The 27,259-nt window shown below is 43.4% G+C and overlaps 1 protein-coding gene across 15 annotated transcripts in view; it reads left to right on the forward strand.

The window, feature by feature from the left end:
• Nucleotides 1-27,259, forward strand: part of TANGO6 (transport and golgi organization 6 homolog) — a 257,175-nt gene that overhangs the window by 136,364 nt on the left and 93,552 nt on the right. For 11 of the 15 annotated variants that reach the window (XR_013530108.1, XR_013530109.1, XM_078357570.1 and 8 more), the window contains one exon: nt 6,872-7,012. Coding sequence is in view for 9 of the 15 variants with exons in the window: in XM_078357570.1 (XP_078213696.1) it covers nt 6,872-7,012 (141 nt within the window). In the remaining 6 variants the exon portion in view is untranslated. Of the gene's footprint in view, nt 1-6,871; nt 7,013-27,259 lie in introns of those variants that run through there. The other 4 variants (XR_013530110.1, XR_013530111.1, XR_013530112.1 and 1 more) reach the window with 3 other exon arrangements.

Here is a 27,259-nt window from a genome sequence, read left to right on the forward strand (position 1 = left end):
GACATTCTATTCTTATAAGGAGCACACAACCTAGATCCCCTGCATGCACAATTCACTATAGGGTTCACACTCCTAGGAGAATCTGATGCCTCCCCTGATCTGACAGGAGGCGGAGCTCAGGCAGTAATGCTCCTTTGCTGCTCACCTCCTGCTATGCGGGCCCTTTCCTAACTGGCCATACTTGGTACCAGTCCTCAGCCTGGGGGTTGGGGAAACCAGTCTTAGAATATTTTTATCACCCCAGAAGGAAACTTCGTAATTATTAGCAGTCAGTCACTCCCCACTTCTCAAACTACCACAGCCCTAGGTAACCACTATATCTACTTTGCCTATGTAGAGATTTGCCTATTCTGGACATTTCATTTCAATGGAATTATACAATGTGTGGGTTTTTGTGTTTCTTACAGTTTTGTTGGCAGAAATACCTGTGAGTTTCGAGTGTGTAGGTGGTTTCCCGGGTTGCTGTGGGTATTTTGGGAGGTTGTTGTCTGCCCAGGAGAAATGAGGCAGGTTAGTTTTGAAAAATGACTTAGCAGTTTCCTGGAATAGAGCCAGTTAGCAAAGACATTTTAGAATTAGACTGACTTTCCTGTTATGCAAGAGTACTAAGTAAAAGTACACGACACCCAAACTACTTTTACTGCCTAAGTTCTACAGAATCACTGAGCAACACGCTGTGGGATCATCTTGAAGTCAACGCTGCTTTGATCAAAATATGTTTGTGGCTTTTGAAAGGAAGGCTTTGGGGGGAAAAGACCAGTTATTTTACAAAGTTGATGGTCTGTTTGTTACATGTAGTTATTGTCATAACTTTTCTTTTTTTTTTTTTTGGAAACGAAGTCTCACTCTGTTGTCCAGGCTGAAGTGCAGTGGTGTGATCTCAGCTCACTACAACCTTTCCCTCCTGGGTTCAACGATTCTCCTGCCTCAGCCTCCCGAGTAGCTGGGACTACAGGCACACACCACCACACCTGATATTTTTAGTAGAGATGGTGTTTCACCATATTGGCCAGGCTGGTCTCAAACTTCTTACCTTGTGATTCGTCCACCTTGGCCTCCCAAAGTGCTGGGATTACAGGTGTAAGCCACCGCGCCCAGCCTTTTTTTTTTTTTTTTTTTTTTGGAGACAGAGTTTTTACTGTTGTTACCCAGGCTGGAGTGCAATGACGCAATCTCAGTTAATGCAACCTCTGCCTCCCAGGTTCGAGCAGTTCTCCTGCCTCAGCCTCCCAAGTAGCTGGGATTACAGGCACCCACCACCATGCCCAGCTAATTTTTTATATTTAGTAGAGACAGGATTTCACAATGTTGGTCAGACTGGTGCCAAACTCTTGACCTTAGGTGATCCACCTGCCTCAGCCTCCCAGAGTGCTGGGATTACAGGCGTGAGCCACTGCACCCAGCCTAACATATTTTTTCTTTAATTCACCAATATTCTATTCATTGCCTCCAAATGAAGCTCAGAATGCTTCTGTGAACTCTTGCCAGTTTGGATTCACTTTTACCTTCTCTATATCTAATCTATTGCACCACATCCTAAAATGCATAGTTATTTTCCTGCAGTCAAAGCAGAAAGAGTTCTCTCTCACACAATCATTTGGGGCTCATTGCCAAAGGGATTGATATGTGATGTTTTCTTGAATCATGTGCTGACCCGGAAATTACCCCGGGTCACATTTTCAAGTCACAAAGGAATTATCAAGTGTGATGGGCCTAGGGTCATGTGAAGGTTATGGCCATTCTTCCATAGAGTGTCAAAGTATAGAAAGTTTTTTTTGAAATAAATAAAAACAGCCAAGAAAATCTCATCCCTTTCATTCTTATACAGTCTTAACCATCATGTATGACTCTCTTCACTGCTTGGTGAATAAAGGGGGAACTGCTCTTACTCTCCAGGGATTTATAAACTCAAAGGTGGCAACTGTATCCTAGAAGGTAAAACTCAGAGAGCCAGCCATTTGGCAGCAGTCTGTGGAGCAGGCCAGCAGGAAGATAAACAATTGCTATTAGACCTGGGACTGTGGGAAGCAAGGAAACTGGGCTTTGCTTTGGCAACCTTTTTTTTTTTTTTTTTTTTGAGACGGAGTTTCACTCTTGTTACCCAGGCTGGAGTGCAATGGTGCGATCTCGGCTCACTGCAGTGTCCGCCTCCTGGGTTCAGGCAATTCTCCTGCCTCAGCCTCCTGAGTAGCTGGGATTACAGGCACGTGCCACCATGCCCAGCTAATTTTTTGTATTTTTAGTAGAGACGAGGTTTCACCATGTTGACCAGGATGGTCTCAATCTCTTGACCTCGTGAGCCACCGTGCCCGGTGCTTTGGCAACCTTTTTATGGAAGATTGGGAGGACTTAAAGCTCCCTAGTGAGTTTAAAGTTTGACATTATAGGAAAAGCAAAAAAAAAAAAAAAAAAAAAACCTGTTAAAAATCATTAGGAATAAACAAAAAAAATGTTAATCTGAAAAAGAGCATGTTAGGATTCTTTTCATTGAGAAACAGCAAACTGGCATAAACATAAGAGGGTGTTTATTGGCTTTTGTATCCAGAAAGTCAGTGGGTAGAGTACACATGGGTCCAGGAGCTGAAAAGATGCCATCAGTTCCCTTCCTCTTCTCCCTCCCTCTCAGCTTGGCTCTCCTCTCTGTTGGTGTCATTTTTTTTTTTTTGAGATGGAGTCTCTCACTGCCACCTGGGCTGGAGTGCAGTGGCGCAATCTCAGCTCATGGCAACCTCTGCCTCCCAAGTTCAAGAGAGTCTCCTGCCTCAGTCTCTGAGTAGCTGGGATTACAGGCACCCGCCACCACACCATGTTAGGCTGGTCTCGAACTCCTGACCTCGTGATCCCCCTACCTCGGCCTCCCAGAGTGCTGGGATTACAGGTGTGAGCCACCTCGCCCGGCTGGTGTCATCCTTGGGTGGCCACTGGCAGCTCCAGATTAATATATTCAACAGGTGGTGGGGAGGGGAATTTATCTTTCCCTAGTGTAGTGTCAATGTAGGTATCAGTGTAGGTTTCAGGCTCGAATCTCATTGCCCATTCTTGAACCAATCATGGTAGGGATGGGATGGAAGATCCTAACTGGCCAGCCTGGGATACAAGTTCACACCTGGAGGAGGAGAAAGTGGTATAGTTAGCCCATTCCACATAGACTGAGAGCAAGAAAGGGATATTTCCCCAAAAGAACACCATGGTGTTGTTACCAGATGAGAAAGTAGATGCTATGTGTAATTACATGTCTGCCCACTACAGAGAGAAAGTCCAGAGCTTATTTGACCAGAATAATATGTTCACAGAAGTAAATGACTACTCTCTGCTAAAGATTAATGAAAGAAAATAGGAATAAACAATAGCAGGAGGGACTTTAGTAATACGTTTCAGAAAAGCTAGAAATAGGTCAGTTTTATTAAAGCAAATCCCATTTTTCCACTGTTTTCCATTCCAAAGTCATGACTACATTCCTAAAAGGAAACATCCACCACATTTTCTGAGTTGAGAACTGATTTTAGAAAGTAGTTACAGGCCAGGCATGGTGGCTCACGCCTGTAATCTCAGCACTTTGGCAGGCCGAGGCAGGCGGATCACCTCAGGAGTTCGAGACCAGCCTGGCCAACATGGTGAAACCCCATCTCTCCTAAAAATACAAAATTTGCCAGGTGTGGTGGCTCATGCCTGTAATTGCAGCTACTCAGGAGGCTGAGGCAGAAGAAATCGCTTGAATCCGGGAGGTGGAGATTGCATTGAGTCGAGATCATGCCACTGCGCTCCATCTAGGTGACACAGCAAGACTCCGTCTCAAAAAAAAAAGAAAAAAAGAGAGTTATGATAGCTGCATATCTATAATATATATCAGGCCTTGTAATATATCAGTGATATAACACCTGCCAGCATTGCAGTTGTGGAAGTCTTTTAGAACTTGGAGGCTATTTCTTTTTTTTCTTTTATATTTTTTTGAGACAGGGTCTCACTCTGTCACCCAGCTGGAGTACAGTGCTGCAGTCATAGCTAACTGAAGCCTGGAACTCGTGGGCTCAAGCAGTCCTCCTGCCTCAGCCTCCAAGTAGCTAGGACTATAGGCACACATCACCAGACCTGGCTAATTTTTAAAAAATATTTTTGTATAGATAGGGGTCTCCTGATGTTGTCCAGACTGGTCTCAAACTCCTGGCCTCAAGTGATCCTCCTACCTCAGCCTCCCAAAGTGCTGGGATTGCAGGTATGAGCCACTGCACTCCGTCCCCTTTTCTTTCTCTTAGCAAATAATTCATTTAACCCTAAGCCGCAGACATTTTTTCTATGCTAGAATATTCTATAACTCTATGTTGGACCTCCAAAGACTTCTCCATCACTTTACATAATAGAGTAAACTACAACTACAATGTCACATTTTGGCAACAGTGTTGGGCCACAGCCTGAATCTCTCTTAAGAGCAGAGCTTCTGGCCGGGCGTGGTGGCTCACGCCTATAATCCCAGCACTTTGGGAGGCCAAGGCGGGTGGATCATGAGGTCAAGAGATCGAGACCATCCTGGTCAACAAGGTGAAACCCCGTCTCTAATAAAAATACAAAAAGTAGCTGGGCATGGTGGTGTGCGCCTGTAGTCCCAGCTACTCGGGAGGCTGAGGCAGGAGAATTGCCTGAACCCAGAAGGCGGAGGTTGCGGTGAGCCAAGATCGTGCCATTGCACTCCAGTCTGGGTAACAACAGCGAAACTCCATCTCAAAAAAAAAAAAAAAAAGAGCAGAGCTTCTGCTTGCATAAGATTGGAGCTCATATACAGGGAGGTGTGGCTTAGGACCACCTGCAGAGAATCCCCAGCCTCTTTGGAAGCAAGAAAGGGTGGGGGAGGGGAGGGCAGAAAGGAGGATGGACAGACAGGTGCAGCCCTCAGCAGGTGGTCCGCCTTCACAGCTCAGCAGATGCGGCAGATAAAGAGCCCAGTGAAGAGTGTGGATGTGATTTAGAAGAGAATGGAATTACAACCTATAACAAAGAAAGCAGTACATACGCTTTCCCTGCAAGGTTGTCAGTTTAAAAAGGAGCATGGTTAACTTAGATGAAAAATAAGTATAGATTTCTTAAGCTTTTATATTACTTTTTCCCCATCCTCTCTTAATTCCTGAAATTTATATCAAGACTGTATATTTTAGTCCTTTTTACTCATCCATTCATTCATCCATTCATTTAGTAAGTAGTTTCTGAGCATCTGACAAGTGCTAGGACTCTTCTAGGCATTGGGGATACTGCAGGAAACAAAAGAAAATCCTTGACTTTCACATTCCAAGGAGAGCAGACAATAAAGAAATACACAACCTGTCAGGTGATATTAAGTGCTAAGACAAATGAAGCAGGGTGAGAGGGGTAAAGAGTAGCAGGGGAAGGAGCCTGCCGTTTTATATGTAACAAATGTGATCTGTGAGCAGAGACATGATGGGGAGCAAGCTGTGAGGCCACCAGGAGGAGCAGCAGCTGAGGCACAGGGGAAGCGAAGCTGACTCCTCCAGGCCATGATCACTTGGTCTACTTGAGAATGGCAAGGAGGCCAGAGTTGCTGGAGGACCTGAAGCAAGGGAGAGTGTTAAAATATGAGATCGGCCGGGTGCCGTGGCTCACGCCTGTAATCCCAGCACTTTGGGAGGCCGAGGCGGGTGGATCACAAGGTCAAGAAATCGAGACCATCCTGGTCAACATGGTGAAACCCTGTCTCTACTAAAAATACAAAAAATTAGCTGGGCACGGTGGCGCATGCCTGTAATCCCAGCTACTCAGGAGACTGAGGCAGGAGAATTGCCGGAACCCAGGAGGTGGAGGTTGCGGTGAGCCAAGATTGCACCATTGCACTCCAGCCTGGGTAACGAGCGAAACTCCGTCTCAAAAAATAAAAATAAAAAATAAAATATGAGATCAGAGAACAAAGGAAGGTGGGGGATGGGGACTGTTCATATTCAGGGGAAAAGGGAAACCACTAAGGGCTCTGGGCAGAAGAGTTTAGGAGGCTGACTTATGATTCAAACCAAATAGCTCCAGCTGCAATGGATGAAAAGGATAGAAGCAGGGAGACCCATGAGGGGATTATTGGAAAACCCCAGAGCAGAGTTGATGGGCCAGGGTGGTTGAGGTAGAAGTAGGTTCTCATCCTGGAACCCCTATTTCTACCTATTCCTTCTTCACTTTTTTTCTTTTTTCTCCTTGTTCTTTATAGTGTGTAACCTTTTTCCTCTCTGAATCATAGAATTTGTATTTATATAGTTTTAAGGCTGACCAGGAGTTTTGTTCTGGATCTGTCTGGTTATCTCTGACCTCCCTGCCACCATATAAAGCTTGCTGAGTATGGGGCTGGGCTCAGATTATGATAACGCTGTTCCAGGTTACACATTTAGAAGGCACTGCCATGGATGGGAGAGGGGATCAGGAAGTTCTACGAAGGGGGACTCAGGGTCAGTGTCTTCCCTATTTCTGTTGATCAGAAAACTCAGCCATGAGCTTAGATCTAATATTGATCATGTCCAGGATGCTCTGAAATTGTTTGCCTGTGGAAATTGCTCCCATCACTGGCAGTTCTACAGAGCGAAATTATACAGGAATGGAGAACTGCAGCAAAGGCAGGAGGTATTGCCTGGATCATAGAACGTCAGTGCTGGCAGTGGCCTTAGAGATCATATTAGGCTGGGACTAGACAAATCCAGGAGTCTCAACTACCAGGCCCATCTTCTTTCCACTCACTATGCTGACTCTCCAAACAACAGGGGGCCTTTACTGGGAGAACTGTAGAGATGCTCTTCAGTGTCTCTGAGTTCATCCCATCACAGGATGTCTGAGTTTGCCTTTCAATCCTAAACAGTAATGAATCCTTTCTTTCTGTTTTCTACCCCAGGGGTTGCCCTGCTCTCAGATGTCTATCCTGAGAAAATCTTGCCGGACCTGTTGGCTCAATATGACAGCAGCAAAGACAAGCTGAGACCAGAGACCAGAATGAAGGTCGGGGAAGTCCTAATGCGAATTGTCAGGATGTTAGGTGAGTTTTTTTCTTCCATCCACCTGGAAAAGGGTGGAGGAGCAGTGTGACTTGGAACCAAAGTATATGTACCTGGGGGTTTGTTACACTAGCATGGTGAGGGTAGTGTGAGGGCTGGGATGAACTAGTACCCATTTAGAATTTAGGAAATGTCTAGATGCCCACTATGAAACTGAAAGCAACAATGTCCTTTTTCTTAAAATTGCTTTGTCTCTGGTCAGGTGTGGTTACTTATGCCTATAATCCCAGCACTTTGGGAGGCTGCGGCATGTGGGTCACCTGAGGTCAGGAATTGGAGACCAGCCTGGTCAACATGGCGAAACCCTGCCTCTACTAAAAATTCAAAATTAGCTGGGCATGGTGGTGCATGCCTATAATCCCACCTACTCGAGAGGCTGAGGCAGGAGAATTGCTTGAACCTGGGAGGCAGAGGTTGTGGTGAGCCGAGATTGTGCTGCTGCACTCCGGCCTGGGCAACAGTATGAGACTCTGTTTCAAAAACAACAATCAAAAAAAAAAAAAAACAACTGCTTAGTCTCCTTCCCTTGGAGCTGTGTTGGGCCCTGATTTTTAATGGAGATGGAATGAGAAGTCTCACACTTGTTGAGCAGCAGCAAACACAAAAAGAAGAGGAATGTCAAGTGGGCACCGTGGCTCACACCTGTAATCTCAGCACTATGGGAGGATCGCTTTAGGCCTGGCAGGAGTTCAAGACCAGCCTGGGTAACATGGCAAAAGCCCATCTCTCCGAAAATTAGCCAGGCGTGGTGACACACACCTGTAGTCCCAGCTACTCAGGAGACTGAGGTGGGAGGATCACCTGAGCCTGGGAGGTCAAGGCTGCAGTGAGGAGTGATTATACCACTGCACTCCAGCCTGGGCAACAGAGCAAGACTCTCTTGGAATAAAGAGGAATGTCAAGCAGGGAAGGAAGAGTGCTGACTCTTGTTGAATGTCTGCTGTGTGCTAGGTTGTCCATATATATATATAATCTCATCTAATTTCCCAACAAACCTTATAAAGAGGCTGTTATCAACCCCTTCATTTTATAGATGAAGAAACTGTAGCTCAAACACCTTCAGCAATTTGTCCAAGACTCTTTTAGCTGGTAAGTGATAGTGTTGAGAATTGAACCACCAACTTGAAGGAAGTTGCAATAGGCTGTATAAGCTGAGAGTAGTAGTTAAGGGATAGGCTCTAGACATACTGCCTCAGTTCAAATCCTGAACTGCTGCTGCTTTTTTTGTTTGTTTGGTTTTGGTAGAAGTGAGGTCTCACTATGTTTTCAGGCTAGTCTTAAACTCATAGACACAAGTGATCCTCCCACCTCAGCCTCCCAAAGTGCTGGGATTAGAAGCCTGAGCCATTGCACCTGGCCTCTGAACTGCTTCTTATTGGCTGTGTGATCGAGGAAATGCTTCACTTACCAGCTGTGTGGTCAGGGAAATGTTTCTTTCTTTTTTCAAGACAGAGTCTTTCTCAGTTGCCCAGGCTGGAGAGCAGTGGCACATTCATGGCTCACTGTAGCCTCAACCTCCTGGGCTTAAGCAGTCCTCCCTCATAGCTGGGAATACAGGTGTTTGCCACTATGCTCAGCTAATTTTCTATTTTTTTTTTTTTTTTTTGTAGAGACAAGAGCCTCACTATCTTGCCTAGGCTGGTCTCAAACTCCTGAACTTAAGCAATCCTCCTGTCTCTGCCTGCCAAAGTTCTGGGTTACAGTCATGAACCATTGTGCCCAACTGAGGGGAATGTTTCTTAACCTTGGGTCCTGAGTGTTCTAATGTGTAAAATGATTATATTATTGGTTTGGGTTTTTTTTTTGTTGTTGTTATTTTTGCATCAGGGTTTCCCTCTGTTGCTCACACTGGAGTTCAGTGGCACTGTCATGACTCACTGCAGCCTTGACCTCTGAGGCTGTGATTCTTCTACTTCAGCCTTCTGAATAGCTGGGACTAGAGGTGTATGCCGCCACACCTGGCTAATTTTTGTATTTTTATAGAAATGGGGGTTTCGCCATGTTGCCCATGCTGATCTTGAACTCCTAGCCTCAAGCAGTCTTTGCCTCCCATCTTGACCTCACAAAGTGCTGGGATTACAGGCATGAACCGCTGCACCCAGCCAGAATGATGATATTAATAATATTTACTCCTAGGGCTGTTGTAAAGATTAAATAAGGTAATTCTTACAATGGTGTTTGACAGACAATAAGGGTTGAGCAAAACGTTATTTTTCCCTACGTGACAAAGATTTAAAAATTTTTTAAAGATTAAAAATGAAGGAAAACAGATATTTTTTGCTGTTTATTGAGTGCTCATATGGAGCTAGGAGGTGGGACCCTAGGGAACAAGGACAAAGAAAACAGTAGTTCATTCTAAAGAGAGAGGTTAAATTAAGATGAATTTCTCCATAAGCTGGCAAGTACACTTTGGATATTTTTATACTGGCTATATAACATAGAATTGAGAGAAGATTCCTTTCTTTAACCTGTGCTTCATAGACTTAACCATTAGCTGTCACACTGAATATCACTAGAAGCCTTAAAATAAGGCAAAACAATCTCTGTCACGCTAGTTCCCTGGCCACACCTTGTCTTCCTGCCACTAGATCATGGTGCAAAATCAGCAGGAGCTTTTTTTCTTTCCATTAAAAAAAACTGAGGTATTACATATATACAGTAAAGTATATAAAGTATGGGATTTTTTTTTCTTCTTTTTGAGACAGGGTCTTGTTCTCTTGCCAGGCTGGAGTGCAGGGTGCATTCATGGCACACTGTATCCTTGACTTGTCAGTCTCAGGTGATCTGCCTGCCTCTGCTTCCTGAGTAACTAGGACCACAGGTTTGCGCCATCACACCCAGCTATTTATTAAATTTTTTGTAGAGATGGTGTCTTACCATGTTACCCAGATGATCTCAAACTCCTGAGCTCAAGTGATCCTCCCACCTCTACCTCCCAGGGTGCTGAGATTAAGGCGTAAGCCACAGCACCCAGCCTGAATTATATGAATTTTTTTTTTTTTTTGAGACAGAGTCTCACCCTGTTGCCCAGCCTGGAGTGCAGTGGCACAATCTCAGCTTACTGCAACCTCCACCTCCCAGGTTCAAGCGATTCTCCAGACTACAGCCTCCTGAGTAGCTGAGAGCCACCACATCCAGCTAATTTTTGTATTTTTAGTAGAGATGGGGTTTCATCATGTTGGCCAGGCTAGTCTTGAACTCCTGACCCCAGGTGATCCACCCGCCTCGGCCTCCCACAGTGCTGGGATTACAGGCATGAGCCACTGCGCCTGGCCAAGTATTTGAATTTTAAGAGTATAGCTTTATGGTTCTTTATTTACCACTACAAAGATCAATATCGTGAAACTTCTAGTAACTTCTAATAAAGTTTCCTTTTGTTCCTTCCTAATCTGTGCCAGCCCCACAAATAAGCACTATTCTGACTTTCTATCATCATTAATTTATTTTGATTGTTCTTGAACCTCATTTTAATGGAATTAAACCCACATGTTTCCACTAGGCTGAGAGATCTGAACACTTGGGTAGACCTGGGTCAAATTGTGGGGAGCAGAAGTACTTTATAGGTTGTGCTGTATACTACACTTCCCATTGCCTCACATCAGGAGGCACATCATGTGTGGTTTTCTCATTTTTAGTGATGTTGAGATTGAGCAGTGTTGTTTCCAGGAGGATACATCTGTTATAAACTTCCCTGTCAACCTTCATCCTAATATTGTTTAAGTTTTTTGCTACTCTGAATTACTATTGAGATTAATATTTTTGTAGCCACATCTTTGTGTAGATTCATGATAGCTTCCTAGGAAACATTTCTTTTCTTTTTGTTTTGTTTTGTTTTTTTCTTGAGACAGAGTCTCAAATTTATTTTTAGTAGACATGGGGTTTCACCATGTTGGCCAGGATGGTCTTGATCTCCTGACCTTGTGATCCGCCTGCCTCAGCCTCCTAAAGTGCTGGGATTATAGGCATGAGCCACCGTGCCCTGCCCAGGAATATTTTTAAAGGTATTTATTGCTAAACTGTCTTCTAGAGAGGTTATGCCAGTTTACATTATCAATGTTTGTCTTTACCCTCAAAAGTACTATATATTCTGTGTATTATTTTTTTTTTTAAATCTTTATCAAGAAGGTATATAAAGGAATGCTATCTTATTTTTATGTATTCAATTGATAAGGTTAAATATTTTCCATATATTCACTAGTGATTTTGTGTATGTGGAGGGTGTGCATATGTGTGTGAGAGTTACCTAGTCTGTTGTTTTTTTGAGTATCTATTTTGTTATTTGATTTTTAAAAGCTTTATGTGGCCGGGCGCAGTGCCTCATACCTGTAATCCCAGCACGTTGGGAGGCCGAGGCAGGTGCGTCATGAGGTCAGGGGTTGGAGACCAGCCTAGTCAAGATGGTGAAACCCAATCTCTACTAAAAATACAAAAATTAGCCGGGCGTGGTGGCGGGTGCCTGTAATTGAAGCTACTTGGGAGGCTGTGGCAGGAGAATCGCTTGAACCCAGGAAGCGGAGGTTGCAGTGAACCGAGACTGTGCCACTGGGCAACAGAGTGAGACTCCATCTCAAAAAAAAAAAAAAAGCTTTATGTATTTAAAGATCTGGAACCATTGACATTATACTGTTAATATTTTTCTTTGTTTTGTTCATATTTTCTGTTTCATTTTGGTTTTGACACACAAGTTTTTAATTTCAGTGTGGGTAAATCTTTTTCCTTATAAATTTTCTCTTATATGGAGAAGAGCTTTCCCAAACCATGATTACATAAGTATGTATCTGTCTGTCTGTCTGTCTATCTATCTATCTATTTATCTATTTATCTTCTTTTTTAAATAGGGTCTTGCTATGTTGCCTAGGCTGGACCTGAACTCCTGGGCTTAAGCAGTCCTCCTGCCTCATCCCCATGATTAGCTGAATTTATGGATATGAGCCACTGCACCCAACTTTATATATATATATTTTTTTTTCTTTATTTTTCTTATTTTCTTAGAGACAGGGACTTGCTATGTTGCTTAGGCTAGTCTCAAACTCCTGGCCTCAAGCCATCCTCCTGCCTCAGACTCCCAGTTAGCTGAGATCACAGGCACAAGCCACTGTGCCCAGCTAGGCTTTGTGTATTTGTGTATGTATATCCGTATCTATCTATCTACATTTTGAGATAGGATCTCTGTTTGTCATCCAGGCTAGAGTGCAGTGGGGCAATCATAGCTTATGACGACCTCAAACTCCTGGGTTCAAGTGATCCTCCCACCTCAGCTTCCTGAGTAGCTGGAACTATAGGTGCATGCCACCATGCCTGGCAAGGCTTTATATATTTTTGTCTACTTTTCAATGTAGAAAATATTGTGGGCTGGGTGCGGTGGCTCAAGCCTGTAATCCCAGCACTTTGGGAGGCCGAGGCAGCTGGATCATGGGGTCAACAGATCGAGACCATCCTGGTCAACATGGTGAAACCCCGTCTCTACTAAAAATACAAAAAATTAGCTGGGCATGGTGGCGCGTGCCTGTAATCCCAGCTACTCAGGAGGCTGAGGCAGGAGAATTCCCTGAACCCACGAGGCAGAGGTTGCAGTGAGCCGAGATCGCGCCATTGCACTCCAGCCTAGGTAACAAGAGTGAAACTCTGTCTCAAAAGAGAAAAAAAAGAAAATATTGTGGAAGGATTTTGGTTCAGTCCCTTTTATTTAAGGAACAATTCAGGAGTTTTTGTATTCCTAGAAATATAATCTTAACATGTTGTTAAGTTACCAATCATTCCAAATGTTTTTCCATCTGTTTCCTCTTATGTGGTCCAATGTCAATGTTGACAATAACTTGTGGATTGTTACATGTCATTGCATTTCTTTTTTTTTTTTTTTTTTTTTTTGAGTGGAAGTCTTGCTCTGTGGCTAGGCTGGAGTACAGTGGCACGGTCTCGGCTCAATGCAACCTCCTCCCCGCCGGGTTCAAGCAATTTTCCTGCCTCAGCCTCCCAAGTAGCTGGGATTACAGGCATGCACCACCACACCTGGCTTATTTTTGTATTTTTAGTAGAGACAGGTTTTCACCATGGTGGCCAGGCTGGTCTCAAACTCCTGACCTCAGGTGATCCACCCACCTCGGCCTCCCAAAGTGCTGGAATTACAGGCATGAGCCATCATGCCTGGCCCATTGCATTTCTTAAAACTTCTTTAAAAATATAGGCCAGGTGCAGTGGCTCACACCTGTAATCATAGCACTTTGGTAGGCTGAGGCAGGTGGATCACGAGATCAGGAGTTCAAGACCAGCCTGGCCAACATGGCAAAACCCCATCTGGCTCTACTGAAAATACAAAACTTAGCTGGGCATGGTGGCATGTGCCTGTAATTCCAGCTACTTGGGAGGCTGAGGCAGGAGAATTGCTTGAATCAGGACTGGGAGGCAGAGGTTGCAGTGAGCCAGGATCACACCATTGCACTCCAGTCTGGGCTACAGAGTGAGACTGCTGTCTCAAGGAAAAAAAAAACAAACATATTTTCTGTTTACTAATATGTTCCTGATATTACAGTTACTGCACCCAAGATAATGAATTGGTTGGGTTGTTACTTGGCAAATTGAATTAAATCAAAAGGGATTATTAAATGCATCTTTGTGGGTATTTTCTTTTGAGATTGCCTAGAGAATTAATCTGATCTGCTGTAGACCACACTTCTTTCTCACATATGCCTGATGCCTGATTTGGAATGCTGCAGAATTCAAAACTTTTTGAGCACTGACACAACACACTCAAAGGAAATGCTCATTGGAGCATTTTGGATTTTAGGATTAGGGATGCTCAACCAGTATATTCTGCAAATATTTCAAATTCCAAAAAATTTTGAAATCTGAAAAACGGAAGCATTTCTGTCCCGAGTGTTTCAGATAAGAGATACTGAGCCTATATATTCTCTTTCTTTGGCAGTGTCTGAGACACTTTTGGTTGTTAGAACTGTCTGGGGAGGGGATTGTTATGGCATGTAGTAGAGGCCTAGGATACTGCCAAACATCCCAAAATGAATAGCAACAAAGAAGCTGTGTCTCAAAATGGCAGTAAGGCCCCTGTTGAAACACCTTGTTCTAGAGGCCATGTGGGCCATTCTATTTCTCTCAAATGTGTTAAATCCAGGGCTGCCACATATAATTACACAGGTTGTTCACAGCTGTATAAACTCCTAGGGGCCTTATTATATAAATGGCATGCCCCAGAGTTATATAATATGCAACCTGTTCAGTCATCGTGCTGGCCCTAACTAAATCCTAGCCTATCTCATACATATATATATATATATATATATATATATATATATTTTTTTTTTTTTTTTTTTGAGACAGAGTCTCACTTTGTCTCCCAGGGTACAGTGCAGTGGCACAGTCTTGGCTCACTGCAACTTCTGCCTCCTGGGTCAAGTGATTCTCCTGCCTCAGCCTCTGAGTAGCTGGGATTATAGGCAGCTGCCACCACGCCCAGCTAATTTTTGCATTTTTAGTAGAGTCAGGATTTCACCATGTTGGCCAGGCTGGTCTCAAACGCCTGACATCAAGTGATCTGCCCACCTTGGCCTCCCAAAGTGTTAGGATTACAGGCATGAGCCATGGTGCCCAACCCTCTGTTTCACATCTTGATCTGCATTTCAGATTGGCAAATCTCATTGGGGAGAGTTTGAAAAAAAAATTCATTTCCGTGACACATTTAAAAATCCTTGTTTGGGTGTGGGAGCTTCTTTACATGACTAATTTAATCTATTTTATACCAATCTTATTAGCGTAATTTTAATAGGTAGCCTTGCGAAATCTACTAGATATGGGGGGTATGTCCTTATTAGAACCTGCAGCCACCTTTGTATATATGCCTCTTGCCCATTATTTCCTTCCTTTTAATGGACCATAAAATGAATATACCATAAAGTATATTTTTAAATTGTCCTTTCTATTTAGAGAATATTCCGTGTTCTTTGCTAATATTTATTTCTCCTCCAAAAGAATCAGGAGAGAAAATAAGTGAAGTTGGTTTTTTTTGTTTTGTTTTGTTTTTTGGGGGTTTTTTTGAGACAGAGTTTCACTCTCGTTACCCAGGCTGGAGTGCAATGGCGCGATCTCGGCTCACCGCAACCTCCACCTCCTGGGTTCAGGCAATTCTCCTGCCTCAGCCTCCTGAGTAGCTGGGATTACAGGCACGCACCACCATGCCCAGCTAATTTTTTGTATTTTTAGTAGAGACGGGGTTTCACCATGTTGACCAGGATGGTCTCGATCTCTTGACCTTGTGATCCACCCGCCTCGGCCTCCCAAAGTGCTGGGATTACAGGTGTGAGCCACCGTGCCTGGCCCAAAGTTGGGTTTTTTTGTTTTTTGTTTTTTAGATGCTGCATTGCGCCTGTATCACATCAGGACGCCTCAGATTTGCAGGTCTTGTTACTTCTTTTTTTCGAGACCAGTACCCAGGCTGGTCACAAACTCCTGGCATCAAATGATCATTCTGCCTTGCTTGGCCTTTCAAAGTTCTGGGATTACAGGCATGAGCCACCACACCGGGCTAAAGTTACATTTTATTTGTATGTGGCTCTCATTTGGATACCTAGCTTGAGTCAGAAGTCCTTGATAGAAAAACAATTTATTTCTACCTCTGCCCATAGTAACTCCCAGATATTCTCTGAATTCTAATTTAGTTTCCTGTTTTTGTCAAGTTCTAAGTTGTATAAATTCCTGGGTTATTTGGTTGCTTTTTTTTTGAGATAGAACCTCACTCTGTTGCCAGGCTGGAGTGCAGCGGCATGATCTCTACTCACTGCAACCTTCGCCTCCTGGGTTCAAACAGTTCTCCTGCCTTAGCCTCCCGAGTAGCTGGAACTACAGACCTGTGCCACCACACCTGGCTAATTTTTGTATTTTTAGTAGAGACAGGGTTTTACCATGTTTGCCAGGATGGTCTTGATCTCCTGACCTCCTGATCTACCTGCCTCGGCCTCCCAAAATGCTGGCATTACAGGTGTGAGGCACTGAGCCCGGCCTCATTGCTCTTTCTAATGCTCAAAATTCTTTATCTTGAAAACACTTAATTTTTTTTTTCTTATTCCTGTGAATGGGACATTAATGTAGTTCAGTTCAGAAACATTTATTGAGTAGCTATTGAGTGGTGGGTTCTGTGCCGGTAGCTGGAAACAGGAGCATGAAAAAAAGCAATGGTCTCTTCCTGCAAGGAGCTTATCATGTAGGGGGAGAGGTCAACTCATACACAAATCGTCATGGTAAGAAGCCCGGCCCATGGAGGGAGAAGCCTGCATAGAGTATTGTGGGACACAGAAGAAATGGTCATGTCTGTCCTTTTTCCTCTCCAAACCCTGCAGTTGAGTATGTTAGTGTGCTATAAGGCTACATCAGTTCCTCATCGTCATTACAGCACAGCAGGTCAGTTTTTGAAAAACAGCTTTTGTATGACAGTTTTCGGAGATTTCCATTTCATAGCACAGGCTTAAATTCAGATGAAAAGGTAGGTTAGAAGTGTGAATAATTGAATACCAGTCTGGGAGTTTAGCATTGGTGGATTTCAGCAGCAATAAACAACAGTGAAGGGTTAGAGATCATGTATTTTTAAAGGAGATATTTTCATCAAAATTCAGAGGATCTTATGAAATCCTCCCTGCCGAGTCTGCCTGGGCTGGCATCACTGTAGTTCAATTCAACAAACATTTATATTAATATAAATGGAAATACTAATGTGGCCTGAATTGAGGAAATCCAGACTAAATAACTATTTTTCCCTTCTGTTTCTCTTTTTCTTTCTCATGTTAATTTTTTGATGGCTGTAACTTACTACTAATATAATAAGGGGAGGGGAAGAGTCTATAGATTGAGCTACACTTCCTAGTTATATTAGACAATTTGGTTTTTTTTTTTCTTTCTTTTTTTGAGATAGGATCTTGCTCTGTTGCCCAGGCTAGAGTACAGTGTTGCCATCACTGGCTCACTGGAGCTTCTACTTCCTGTTTCAAACCATTATCCCCCCTCAGTCTCCCAAGTAGCTAGACTATAGGTGTGCCTCACCATGCCCAGCTAATTTGTTTACATTTTTTGTAGATATGGGGTCTCACTATATTGCCAAGGCTGTTCTCAAACTCCTGAGCTCAAGTGATCCTCCTATGTCAGCCTCTCATAGTATTGGGATCACAGGTCTGCACCACCACACCTGGCCCTGAAAAATATTTAAAAGTATAAAAAAGAAAATACCCACCTATAATTTCACTTTGGAGTAACCACTCTTTGTTTACATTTTGATGTATTTCCTTCAAGTTTTTGTTTTTTTCTCAGAATTGTAATTACATTGTGTATGTATATATATATATATATATATATATATATATACTGCTTTTTTTTCTTGATTAACATTATTTGTAAGTACTTTCCTATGTCATTAAAATTTATTTGTTGTTGTTAATTTTTTTTAATAGAGATGGTGTCTCACTATGTTGCCCAGGCTGGTCTCCAACACCTGGGCTCAAGTGACCCTCCTGCCTCAGCCTCCCAAAGTTCTGGGATTACAAGCATGAACTACCAAGCCTTGCCTATTTCTTGAAAATATAATTTTGATTATATTATAATCAAATTATATAACTACCTGGATTTATTATAATTAAATTATCTCTGGGAAGATATTATTGTTTAATTAGGTTGTTTCCAGGTTATTATCTTTACATATAACTCCTTTTGGTGATTCTTTGGTACTTTCCTTGGGATTGGTTCCTACAAGGGAAATTATTAGTTCAACATATACCTCTTGATATTTAGTGCCAGCCATGTGCAGTGACTCATGCCTGTAATCCCAGCGCTTTGAGAGGCTGAGGCAGGCAGATTGCTTGAGCCCAGGAGTTCACGACCAGCCTGGACAACATGGCGAAACCCCATCTCTACACAAAAATACAAAAATTAGGGCTGGGTGCGGTGGCTCAAGCCTATAATCCCAGCACTTTGGGGGGCCGAGGCAGGTGGATCACCAGGTCAAGAGATTGAGACCATCCTGGTCAACATGGTGAAACCCCATCTCTATTAAAAACACAAAAAATTAGCTGGGCATGGTGGCACATGCCTGTAATCCCAGCTACTCAGGAGGCTGAGGCAGGAGAATTGCCTGAGCCCAGGAGGCAGAGGCTGCAGTGAGCCGAGATTGCGCCATGGCACTCCAGCCTGGGTAACAAGAGTGAAACTCTGTCTCAAAAAAAAAAAAAAAAAAAATTAGCTGGGGGCGGTGTGGTGGCAGGTGCCTATAGTACTAGCTACTCAGGAGGCTGAGGCAGGAAGATTACCTGAGCCCAGGAGGTCAAGGCTGTGGTGAGCCATGATTGTGCCACTGCACTCCAGCCTACATGACAGAGTGAGACCCTGTCTCAAAAAATAATAATAATAATAAATAATTTACAAAGATGTTTAGGGTCAGGCATAGTGGCTCACACCTGTAATCCCAGCACTTTGGGAGGCCGAAGCGGGTAGATCACGAGGTCAAGAGATCGAGACCATCCTGGTCAACATGGTGAAATCTCGTCTCTACTAAAAATACAAAAAAAAAAAAAATTAGCTGGGCATGGTGGCGCGTGCCTGTAATCCCAGCTTCTCAGGAGGCTGAGGCGGGAGAATTGCTTGAACCCAGGAAGTGGAGTTTGTGGTGAGCCAAGATCGTGCCATTGCACTTCAGCCTGGATAACAAGAGCGAAACTCCGTCTCAAAAAAAAAAAAGATATTTAGTGCCAAATTGTCCTCCAGAAACATATAGTCTTGTCAGCAGTGATTTAGACTGCTGATATCTCATAGAGAAAAACTATTTCATGGCTTCAAACTAAATGTTTCTTGGGTTTTTCTGTTTTTGTTTTTTCTTCCTTTCTCTTCTGACACCTTTGGTATAGACTGTTTAACCCTGACCAGCCATCTCCAAAATGTGCAACTTTGCTCCCAGAATCAAGGAAGCTGTCAGAGGAGGTGGGTGGGTGGAAGCTGGGAGAGAAGGACTGAGGGATGCATGACTTAGTGTGAACCCTTCGCTGCCCTAGAAAAGTAACTCAGAGCTGGTGGTGTCAGCATGACATACAAAAAACAGCACTTCTTAATTATTTTTAGAGGCAGAATATAGCCTTGTAATCAGTAAGCTCAGACAAGTTCTAGTTTACTGTAAGCCAGAGACTTCTAAAAGTCAGAGCAAAAATAGCCATGTTCATGTTGCTGCATCTGAAGAATTTGCTTTTAGAAGAGATCAGGAATCCATATTTTGAATGAGGACTGAAGGGTGAGAATTAAATCTGTCTCTTCTGTTGTATGTCACGGTAAGTAGAGTGACCCCCAGGAATCCTGAGGCAAAGCAGCTCCTCAGATTATATTCTAGGAAAAGGGTGAGTCCTAGGCTTCATGGTGTGTTTCTAGCTGTAAAACACGGTGTGTTTCTAGCTGATTCAATGTGCTTTGTCGGCTCTTTTCCATGTCACCTGCTTGATTTGTGTGTTTTAGTTTAGCAATCACTTTACCCGCTTAGTTCATCCAAGCAATGGTCCCAGATCTCAAATGGCTTCTGCAGCTTCAGGATGAAGCCATAATCCAATTTTAGGAAACCTATCATCTGGGCCAAGCACACTGGCTAACACCTGTAATCCCAGCACTTTGGGAGGCTGAGGCAGGTAGGTCACTTGAGATCAGGAGTTTAAGACCAGCCTGGCCAATAGGATGAAACCCCATCTCTACTAGAAATACAAAAATTAGCCAGGCGTGGTGGTGCACACCTGTAATCCCAGCTACTCCAGAGGCTGAGGTAGGAGAATCGCTTGAACCTGGAGGCAGAGGTTGCAGTGAGCCAAGATTATGCCACTGCACTCCAGCCTGGCAATAGAGTGTGACCCTATCATCTGTCTAGAGTCGAGCAAATTCAGCCCCAAATTCTGCTCTGACACATACCTTCTTCCAGCCAGTTAGATAAAACAAGGGAAATTGAATAATTGGATTTGTCTAGCAGGCTACCATGACTTCCAGTTGACTTCATCTGGTAATTAAGATGAGGGAGGAAGTTTTAAACAGCTGCATAATATTTTATAGGGATGGCCATACCACCGTTGGCATTATTTATTCAACTGAGTATCTACTTTTTTCTATGTTTTTCCTGTGATATATAGCACTGCAATATAAATTCTCATCTATGTGCACTAATAAAAATGTATTTTTATATGTGTATATCTTGTATACATATACATGTTAAAGTACTAGAACCTTTATTTCTGTTGGATTGATATTCACCAAAATGGAATTACTGTATCATAGGCTAATTTATATATATATATTTTTTGAGACGGAGTTTCGCTCTTGTTACCCAGGCTGGAGTGCAATGGCTCAATCTCTGCTCACCGCAACCTCCGCCCCCTGGTTCAGGCAATTCTCCTGCCTCAGCCACCTGAGTAGCTGGGATTACAGGCACGCGCCACCGTGCCCAGCTAATTTTTTGTAATTTTTAGTAGAGATGGGGTTTTACCATGTTGACCAGGATGGTCTCGATCTGTTGACCTCGTGATCCACCCGCCTCGGCCTCCCAAAGTGCTGTGATTACAGGCTTGAGCCACCGCGCCTGGCCCACTAATTTATATTTTAAATTGTTGTTTTGTTGTTGTTGTTATTGAGACAGTCTTGGTCTGTCTCCCAGTTGGCATGCAGTGGCAGGATCTCGACTTACTGCAGCCTCTGCCTCCTGGGTTCAAGCAATTTTCATGCCTCAGACTCCCGAGTAGCTGGGACTACAGGCATGTGCCACCATCCCTGGCTAATTTTTACATTTTTAGTAGAGACAGGGTTTTGCCATGTTGCCCAGACTGGCCCCGAACTCCTGGGCTCAAGTGATCTGCCTGCATCGGCCTCTCAAAGTGCTGGGATTATAGGCGTGAGCCACTGCATCCAGCCTTTATTTTATTTATTTATTTATTTTTGAGACAATCTTAATCTGCCGCCAGGCTGGAGTGCAGTGGCGCAATCTCTGCTCACTGCAACCTCCTCCTGGGTTCAAGCGATTCTTCTGCCTCAGCCTCCCGAGTAGCTGGGACCAAAGGCGCGTGCCACCACGCCCAGCTAATTTTTATATTTTTAGTAGAGACGGGGTTTCACCATGGCCAGGATGGTCTCGATCTCTTGACCTCGTGATCTGCCCGCCTTGGCCTCCCAAAGTGCTGGGATTACAGGCGTGAGCCACCGCGCCCCGCCCGATCCAGCCTTTAAATTGTTTATACACTAACAGAGCTTTTCCTAAAATTTTAAGTGACATGAGACTTTTTAAGCCATCTGCTTTGTCTTTTGTCAAATAAAGAAAAATGTCTTTTTTATTTTATTTTTTGAGACGGAGTTTCATTCTTGTTACCCAGTCTGGAGTGCAATGGCGAAATCTTGGCTCACCACAACCTCCGCCTCCAGGCAATTCTCCTGCCTCAGCTGGGATTACAGGCACGCGCCACCATGCCCAGCTAATTTTTTGTATTTTTAGTAGAGACGGGGTTTTACCACGTTGACCAGGATGGTCTCGATCTGTTGACCTCGTGATCCACCTGCCTTGGCCTCCCAAAGTGCTGGGAATACAGGCTTGAGCCACCGCGCCCGGCCCAAGAAAAATGTCTTTTGAAAACTATGTTTTTTTGAAGTGGATGGATGAAGAAAGTCCTCCTTTTATAGTGTTTTGTTGTTTGTCCTGATGGCATTGTGGGAAAAACTTTGTTTTGTGGTTTTCATTTGTGTTTTCCTGGTGATTAAGTATACTGAGCATCTTTTCATATGCTTATTTTCTATTTATATATCTCTTTTGTGAAGTAACTGTTGAGATCTTTTTGCATTTTTTTTTGTTTTCTACTGTTTGCATTTTTTTTTGTTTTTTTAGGCGGAGTTTCGCTCTTGTTACCCAGGCTGGAGTGCAATGGCGCGATCTCGGCTCACCACAACCTCCGCCTCCTGGGTTCAGGCAATTCTCCTGCCTCAGCCTCCTGAGCAGCTGGGATTACAGGCATGCACCACCATGCCCAGCTAATTTTTTGTATTTTTAGTAGAGATGGGGTTTCACCATGTTGACCAGGATGGTCTCGATCTCTTGACCTCGTGATCCACCCGCCTCGGCCTCCCAAAGTGCTGGGATTACAGGCTTGAGCCACCTAAATACTGACAAGCCAGTGATTAATTATTCATCCTCATATTATTTGAGTTTCCAGTAGCACTTGATATGTTTGACCACCTCTCTTTTTTGTTTTTTTGAGACCGAGTTTCACTGTGTCACCCAGGCTGGAGTGCAGTAGCACGATCTCAGCTCAGTGCAACCCCCACCTCCTGGGTTTAAGCAGTTCTCTGCCTAAGCCTCCTGAGTAGCTGGGTTTACAGGCACCCGTCACCACACCCAGCTAATTTTTGTATTTTTAGTAGAGATAGGGTTTCATCATCTTGGCCAGGCATGAGCCACCTGCCTGGCCAATCATCCCTCCTTTTTTGAAATGTCTTCTTCTCCAGGCTTTCCTGACAATAGGCTTGCCTCATTCTCTTGCTGCCTCATGGCTGCTCTTGCTCAGTTTTCTTTGCTGGCTCCTCCCCAACTAACGGATCTCTCAAGTTTGGAGTCCCCCAGGCTCTGGCCTTGGTCTTCTACTCTCTTCCATGCACATAGTGCTACTCAAGACATTAACTTTTATAAAGCCCATTTTATAAGGGTTTTTAATAGGAAGTTTATACTTTTTGTGTCCTAAGGAATTCCTGCATACTTCATGTAACAATTTTCTCTCATTTTTTTCTTCTGGAATTTAATGATCCTAGCTTTTATGTTTCTGTTTATGACCTGTTTCAATTTTTCTTTTTCTTTCTTTTTTTTTTTTTTTTTTTTTATAAGATGGGGTTTCACTCTGTTGGCCAGGCTGGTCTTGAACTCCTGACCTCAGGTGATCCACCCACCTCGGCCTCCCAAAGTGCTAGGATTATAGGCATGAGCCACCGCACCCGGCCATCAATTTTTCAATTTAATGTCTGTGTTTGGTGAATGGTTAGGGTTGAAGTTTGTTGTTGTTGTTGTTGTTTTGAGACAGGGTCTCATTTGCTCTGTCTCCCAGGCTGAAGTACAGTGTTATGATCACAGCTCACTGTAGCCTGAAACTCTGGGGCTCAAGTGGCCCTCCCATCCCAATCTCCCAAGTAGCTAGGACTGCAGGTACACACTACCACGTGCAGCTAATTTTGGTTGGGGGGATAGGATGTCACTCTCTCTCCCAGGCCAGAGTGCAATGGCACGATCATAGCTTACTGCACTTCGACCTCCCAGGCTCAAGTGATCCTTCCTCCTCAGTTTCCCAAGTTGCTGGAACTGCAGGTGCATGTTATCACACCTGGCTAATCTTTGTGTATTTTGTGGAAATGGGATTTCACCATGTTGCCCAGCTGGTCTCGAGCTCCTGGGCACAAGTTATCTGCCCATCTTGGCCTCCCAAAGTGCTGGGATTAGAGGCATGAGCCACCACGCCCAACCTACAATTCTTAATCTCCATTTTTGACTTAATAGCTCTACTTCCATTTAATTTTTTAGTCCTCATTGTAAGACTCCAATTACACGTATGTTAGATTTTTTTTTTTGTTCTTGTTCTACAAGAACAGGCTCTGCTCAGTTTTTTTTTCTTCAATCTTTTTGTCTCTCTTTTTCAGATTTAACAGTTTCAATTAATCTATCTTTAGGTACATGGACTCTTTCCTCTGTCATTGTCATTTTATTATTTAACTCATCCAGTGAATATTTTATTTTTGCTATTGTATTTTTCATTTCTAGAATTTGTAGTTGGTTTTTTTCTATTTTCTTTCTGTTGAGATTTCCTATCTTTTTGTTTATTAGAAGTATATTTTCCTTTATTTCATTAAGCATAGTTATAATAGCTGCTTTAAAATCCCTATCTGATAACTAAAATATCTGGGTCACTTCAGTAGTGGCCTCTGTTGATTGTCTTTTTCCTTGAGAATGGTTTATATTTTTACATAATTAGAAGTTTTGGATCCTGTACTAGACATTATGAATATTATGTTGCAAAAACTATGGTTTCTGATATGGTACCCCTAACAGTGTTAAATTTTTGTTTCAATAGACAATTAGTCTAAAATGACAAACTGTGTCTTGCCTGTGGTGGGCAGCTGCTCAAATCTCAGTTCAGTTCTTTTAGCCTTAGCTTCATGCTGCTTAGAGTCTACTCCATGCATGGTAAATTTTAGCACATTTTTCTGAGATCCAAGAGATACAATGGGAGACTGTATTCACCCATCTGAATCTTTATCTTATTCATGATCTTCGTCCTGCCTGTTTTCTGCTTAGGAGTACATAAAATTAAAAGAGTTTAAATCTTTTTTTGGGGACGGAGTTTTCACTCTTGTTACCCAGGCTGGAGTGCAATGGCATGATCTCGGCTCCCTGCAACCTCTGCCTTCTGGGTTCAGGCAATTCTCCTGCCTCAACCTCCTGAGTAGCTGGGATTACAGGCACGCGCCACCATGCCCAGCTAATTTTTTGTATTTTTAGTAGAGACGGGCTTTCACCATATTGACCAGGATGGTCTTGCTCTCTTGACCTCGTGATCCATCCACTTCGGCCTCCCAAAGTGTTGGGATTACAGGCGTGAGCCACCACGCCCGGCTGACATTAAATCTTATTATCTCTCTTTCTCTCTCTGTCTCTCTCTCTCTCTCTCTCTCTCTATGTGTGTGTTTATGTGTGTGACTCTTGCTCTGTCACTCAGGCTGGAGTGCAATGGTGCGATTACAGCTCAGTGCAGTCTGAAACTCCTGGCTCAAGTGATCCTCCCTACTCACCCTCTTGAGTGACTGAGACCACAGGCTAATTTTTTTGTATTTTCAGTAAAGATGGGGTTTCACCATGTTGGCCAGGCTGGTCTCGAACTCTTGACCTCAATTGATCCACCAGCCTCAGCCTCCCAAAGTGCTGGGATTATAGGCGTGAACCACCGTGCCTGGCCCAGGCTCTCCTTTCTTCAGCATCTTTCATGTCCCTGCCAACCACACACCTATACATGTATCATCATGCTGCTTTCTTTAAGAATCCATAGTGATTCCCAAATGGCCACCATGGCAAGTCTGGACTCCTGCTCAGCTCTCAGAGCTGTCTGTGGTATGGCTGTACCCTCTCTAGCCTTAATTCTCTAAAGTACCCAACACAACCTCAATAGCGGGACAGATTATGTCTCAGTTCTTTATTCTATTTGCATCCCACTTATGTTCTGTTCTCATGCTTTCTTTCCTATCTGGGGACATCATTTTTCTGTTTTTATCACGCGTAAGTCTTTTTTTTTTTTTTTTTTTGAGACGGAGTTTCATTCTTGTTACCCAGGCTGGAGTGCAATGGCGCGATCTTGGCTCACTGCAACCTCCGCCTCCTGGGTTCAGGCAATTCTCCTGCCTCAGCCTCCTGAGTAGCTGGGATTACAGGCACGCGCCACCATGCCCAGCTAATTTTTTATATTTTTAGTAGAGACGGGGTTTCACCATGTTGACCAGGATGGTCTCGATCTCTTGACCTCGTGATCCACCCACCTCAGCCTCCCAAAGTGCTGGGATTACAGGCTTGAGCCACCGCACCCGGCCTGATGTGTAAGTCTTACTTGGGATCTGCCCCAACAATACAATATTGTTCCTATTAGGAACAATATCCTAATAGGTCTCTCTGTTTCAAGTCTTCTCCTATTCTAAATCTTCCTTCAGAGTGATTGAAGTAATTTTGCCAGAATGTAATTATGATTATTTTTCTCCTTAAAGCCTTTCAATGGCTCCCATCTTATAAAATCAATATAAACTCCAAATCCATTAACACAGCATATGTATCCTTCCATGATCTTTACTCCCTGAGCTAAGCCAGGCCATGAAACCTAGTCTGAGTTAGATCATGAGTGAGAATGGTGGCTAGGCATGGTGGGGTGGCTCATGCCTTTAATCTTAACACTTCGAGAGGCTGAGGCAGGAGGATCACTTGAGTCCAGAGGTTTGAGATCAGCCTGGGCAACATAGTGAGACCTTGCCTCTATAAAATATACAAACAAATTAGCCAGGTAATATGGTTTGGATGTGTCGCCAAACAAATCTCATCTTGAATTGTAGCTCCCATAATTCCTAAGTATTGTGGGAGGGACCTGGTAGGAGATAAATGAATCATGGGGGCAGTTTCCCCCATACTTTTCTCGTGGTAGTAAATAAGTCTCATGAGATCTGATGGGAAACCCCTTTTGCTTGGTTCTCATTCTCTCTTTACCTGCCACCATGTAAGATGTGGCTTTGCTCCTCCTTGCCTTGTGCCATAATTTTGAGGCCTCCCCAGCCCTGTGGAACTGTGAGTCCATTAAACCTCTTTTTCTTTCTAAATTACCCAGTGTTGGGTATGTCTTTATCAGCAGCGTGAGAACAGACTAATACATCAGGTGTGGTGGTGCATGTCCGTAATCCTAGCTACTCAGGAAGCTGAGGTGGGACAATTGCTTGAACCTAGGAGGCAGAGGTTGCAGTGAGCCAAGATCACACCACTGTATACTCTAGCCTAGGCAAAAGAGTGAGACTTCATCTCTAAATAAATAAATAAATAAAAATACAAAAATTAGCTGGGCATGGTGGTGTGCACCTGTAATCCCAGTTACTCGGAAAGCTGAGGCAGGAGAATCACTTGAACCCAATTAGAAGGAGGCAGAGGTTGCAGTGAGCTGAGTCGAGATCCCACCACTGCACTTCAGCTTGGGTGACAGAGCAAGACTCTGTCTCAAAAAAATAAAAAAAAAAAAGGAAAGAGAGCCTGGAGCCAGAGAAAAAACTGGGAGGTGGTTGTAGTATTCCTTGACACAAAGAGATGAGAATTTAGGTTAGAGGAATGGCTGTGAATATGGTGAGAAAATGTGAATATTATAGGCAATTCAGAGGAATAAATAAGACCATCATCCTTTTTTTTGTTGTTAACATTTAGTAAAAATGGGGTTATAATCCACCCAGCAACTATTCTCATAGAACTATTGAAAGGCTCAAATAAAGTAATATATATGAAATCACTTACAGATATATGAGTATCATCATAGAGATATATTTATCACTATATTAAGTCCTCTAGTGGGGTTGCCAGATACCAAAGTAGGGAGGTGAGACAATCTACAGTGGCAGCCACTAGGCAGGTAAATAAAAATTCAACATACGGACTTAACTTTGAATGCATTTTAGTTTTCTTTCTC

Source organism: Callithrix jacchus, chromosome 20 (assembly GCF_049354715.1).
Source record: "Callithrix jacchus isolate 240 chromosome 20, calJac240_pri, whole genome shotgun sequence".
NCBI lineage: Eukaryota > Metazoa > Chordata > Mammalia > Primates > Cebidae > Callithrix > Callithrix jacchus.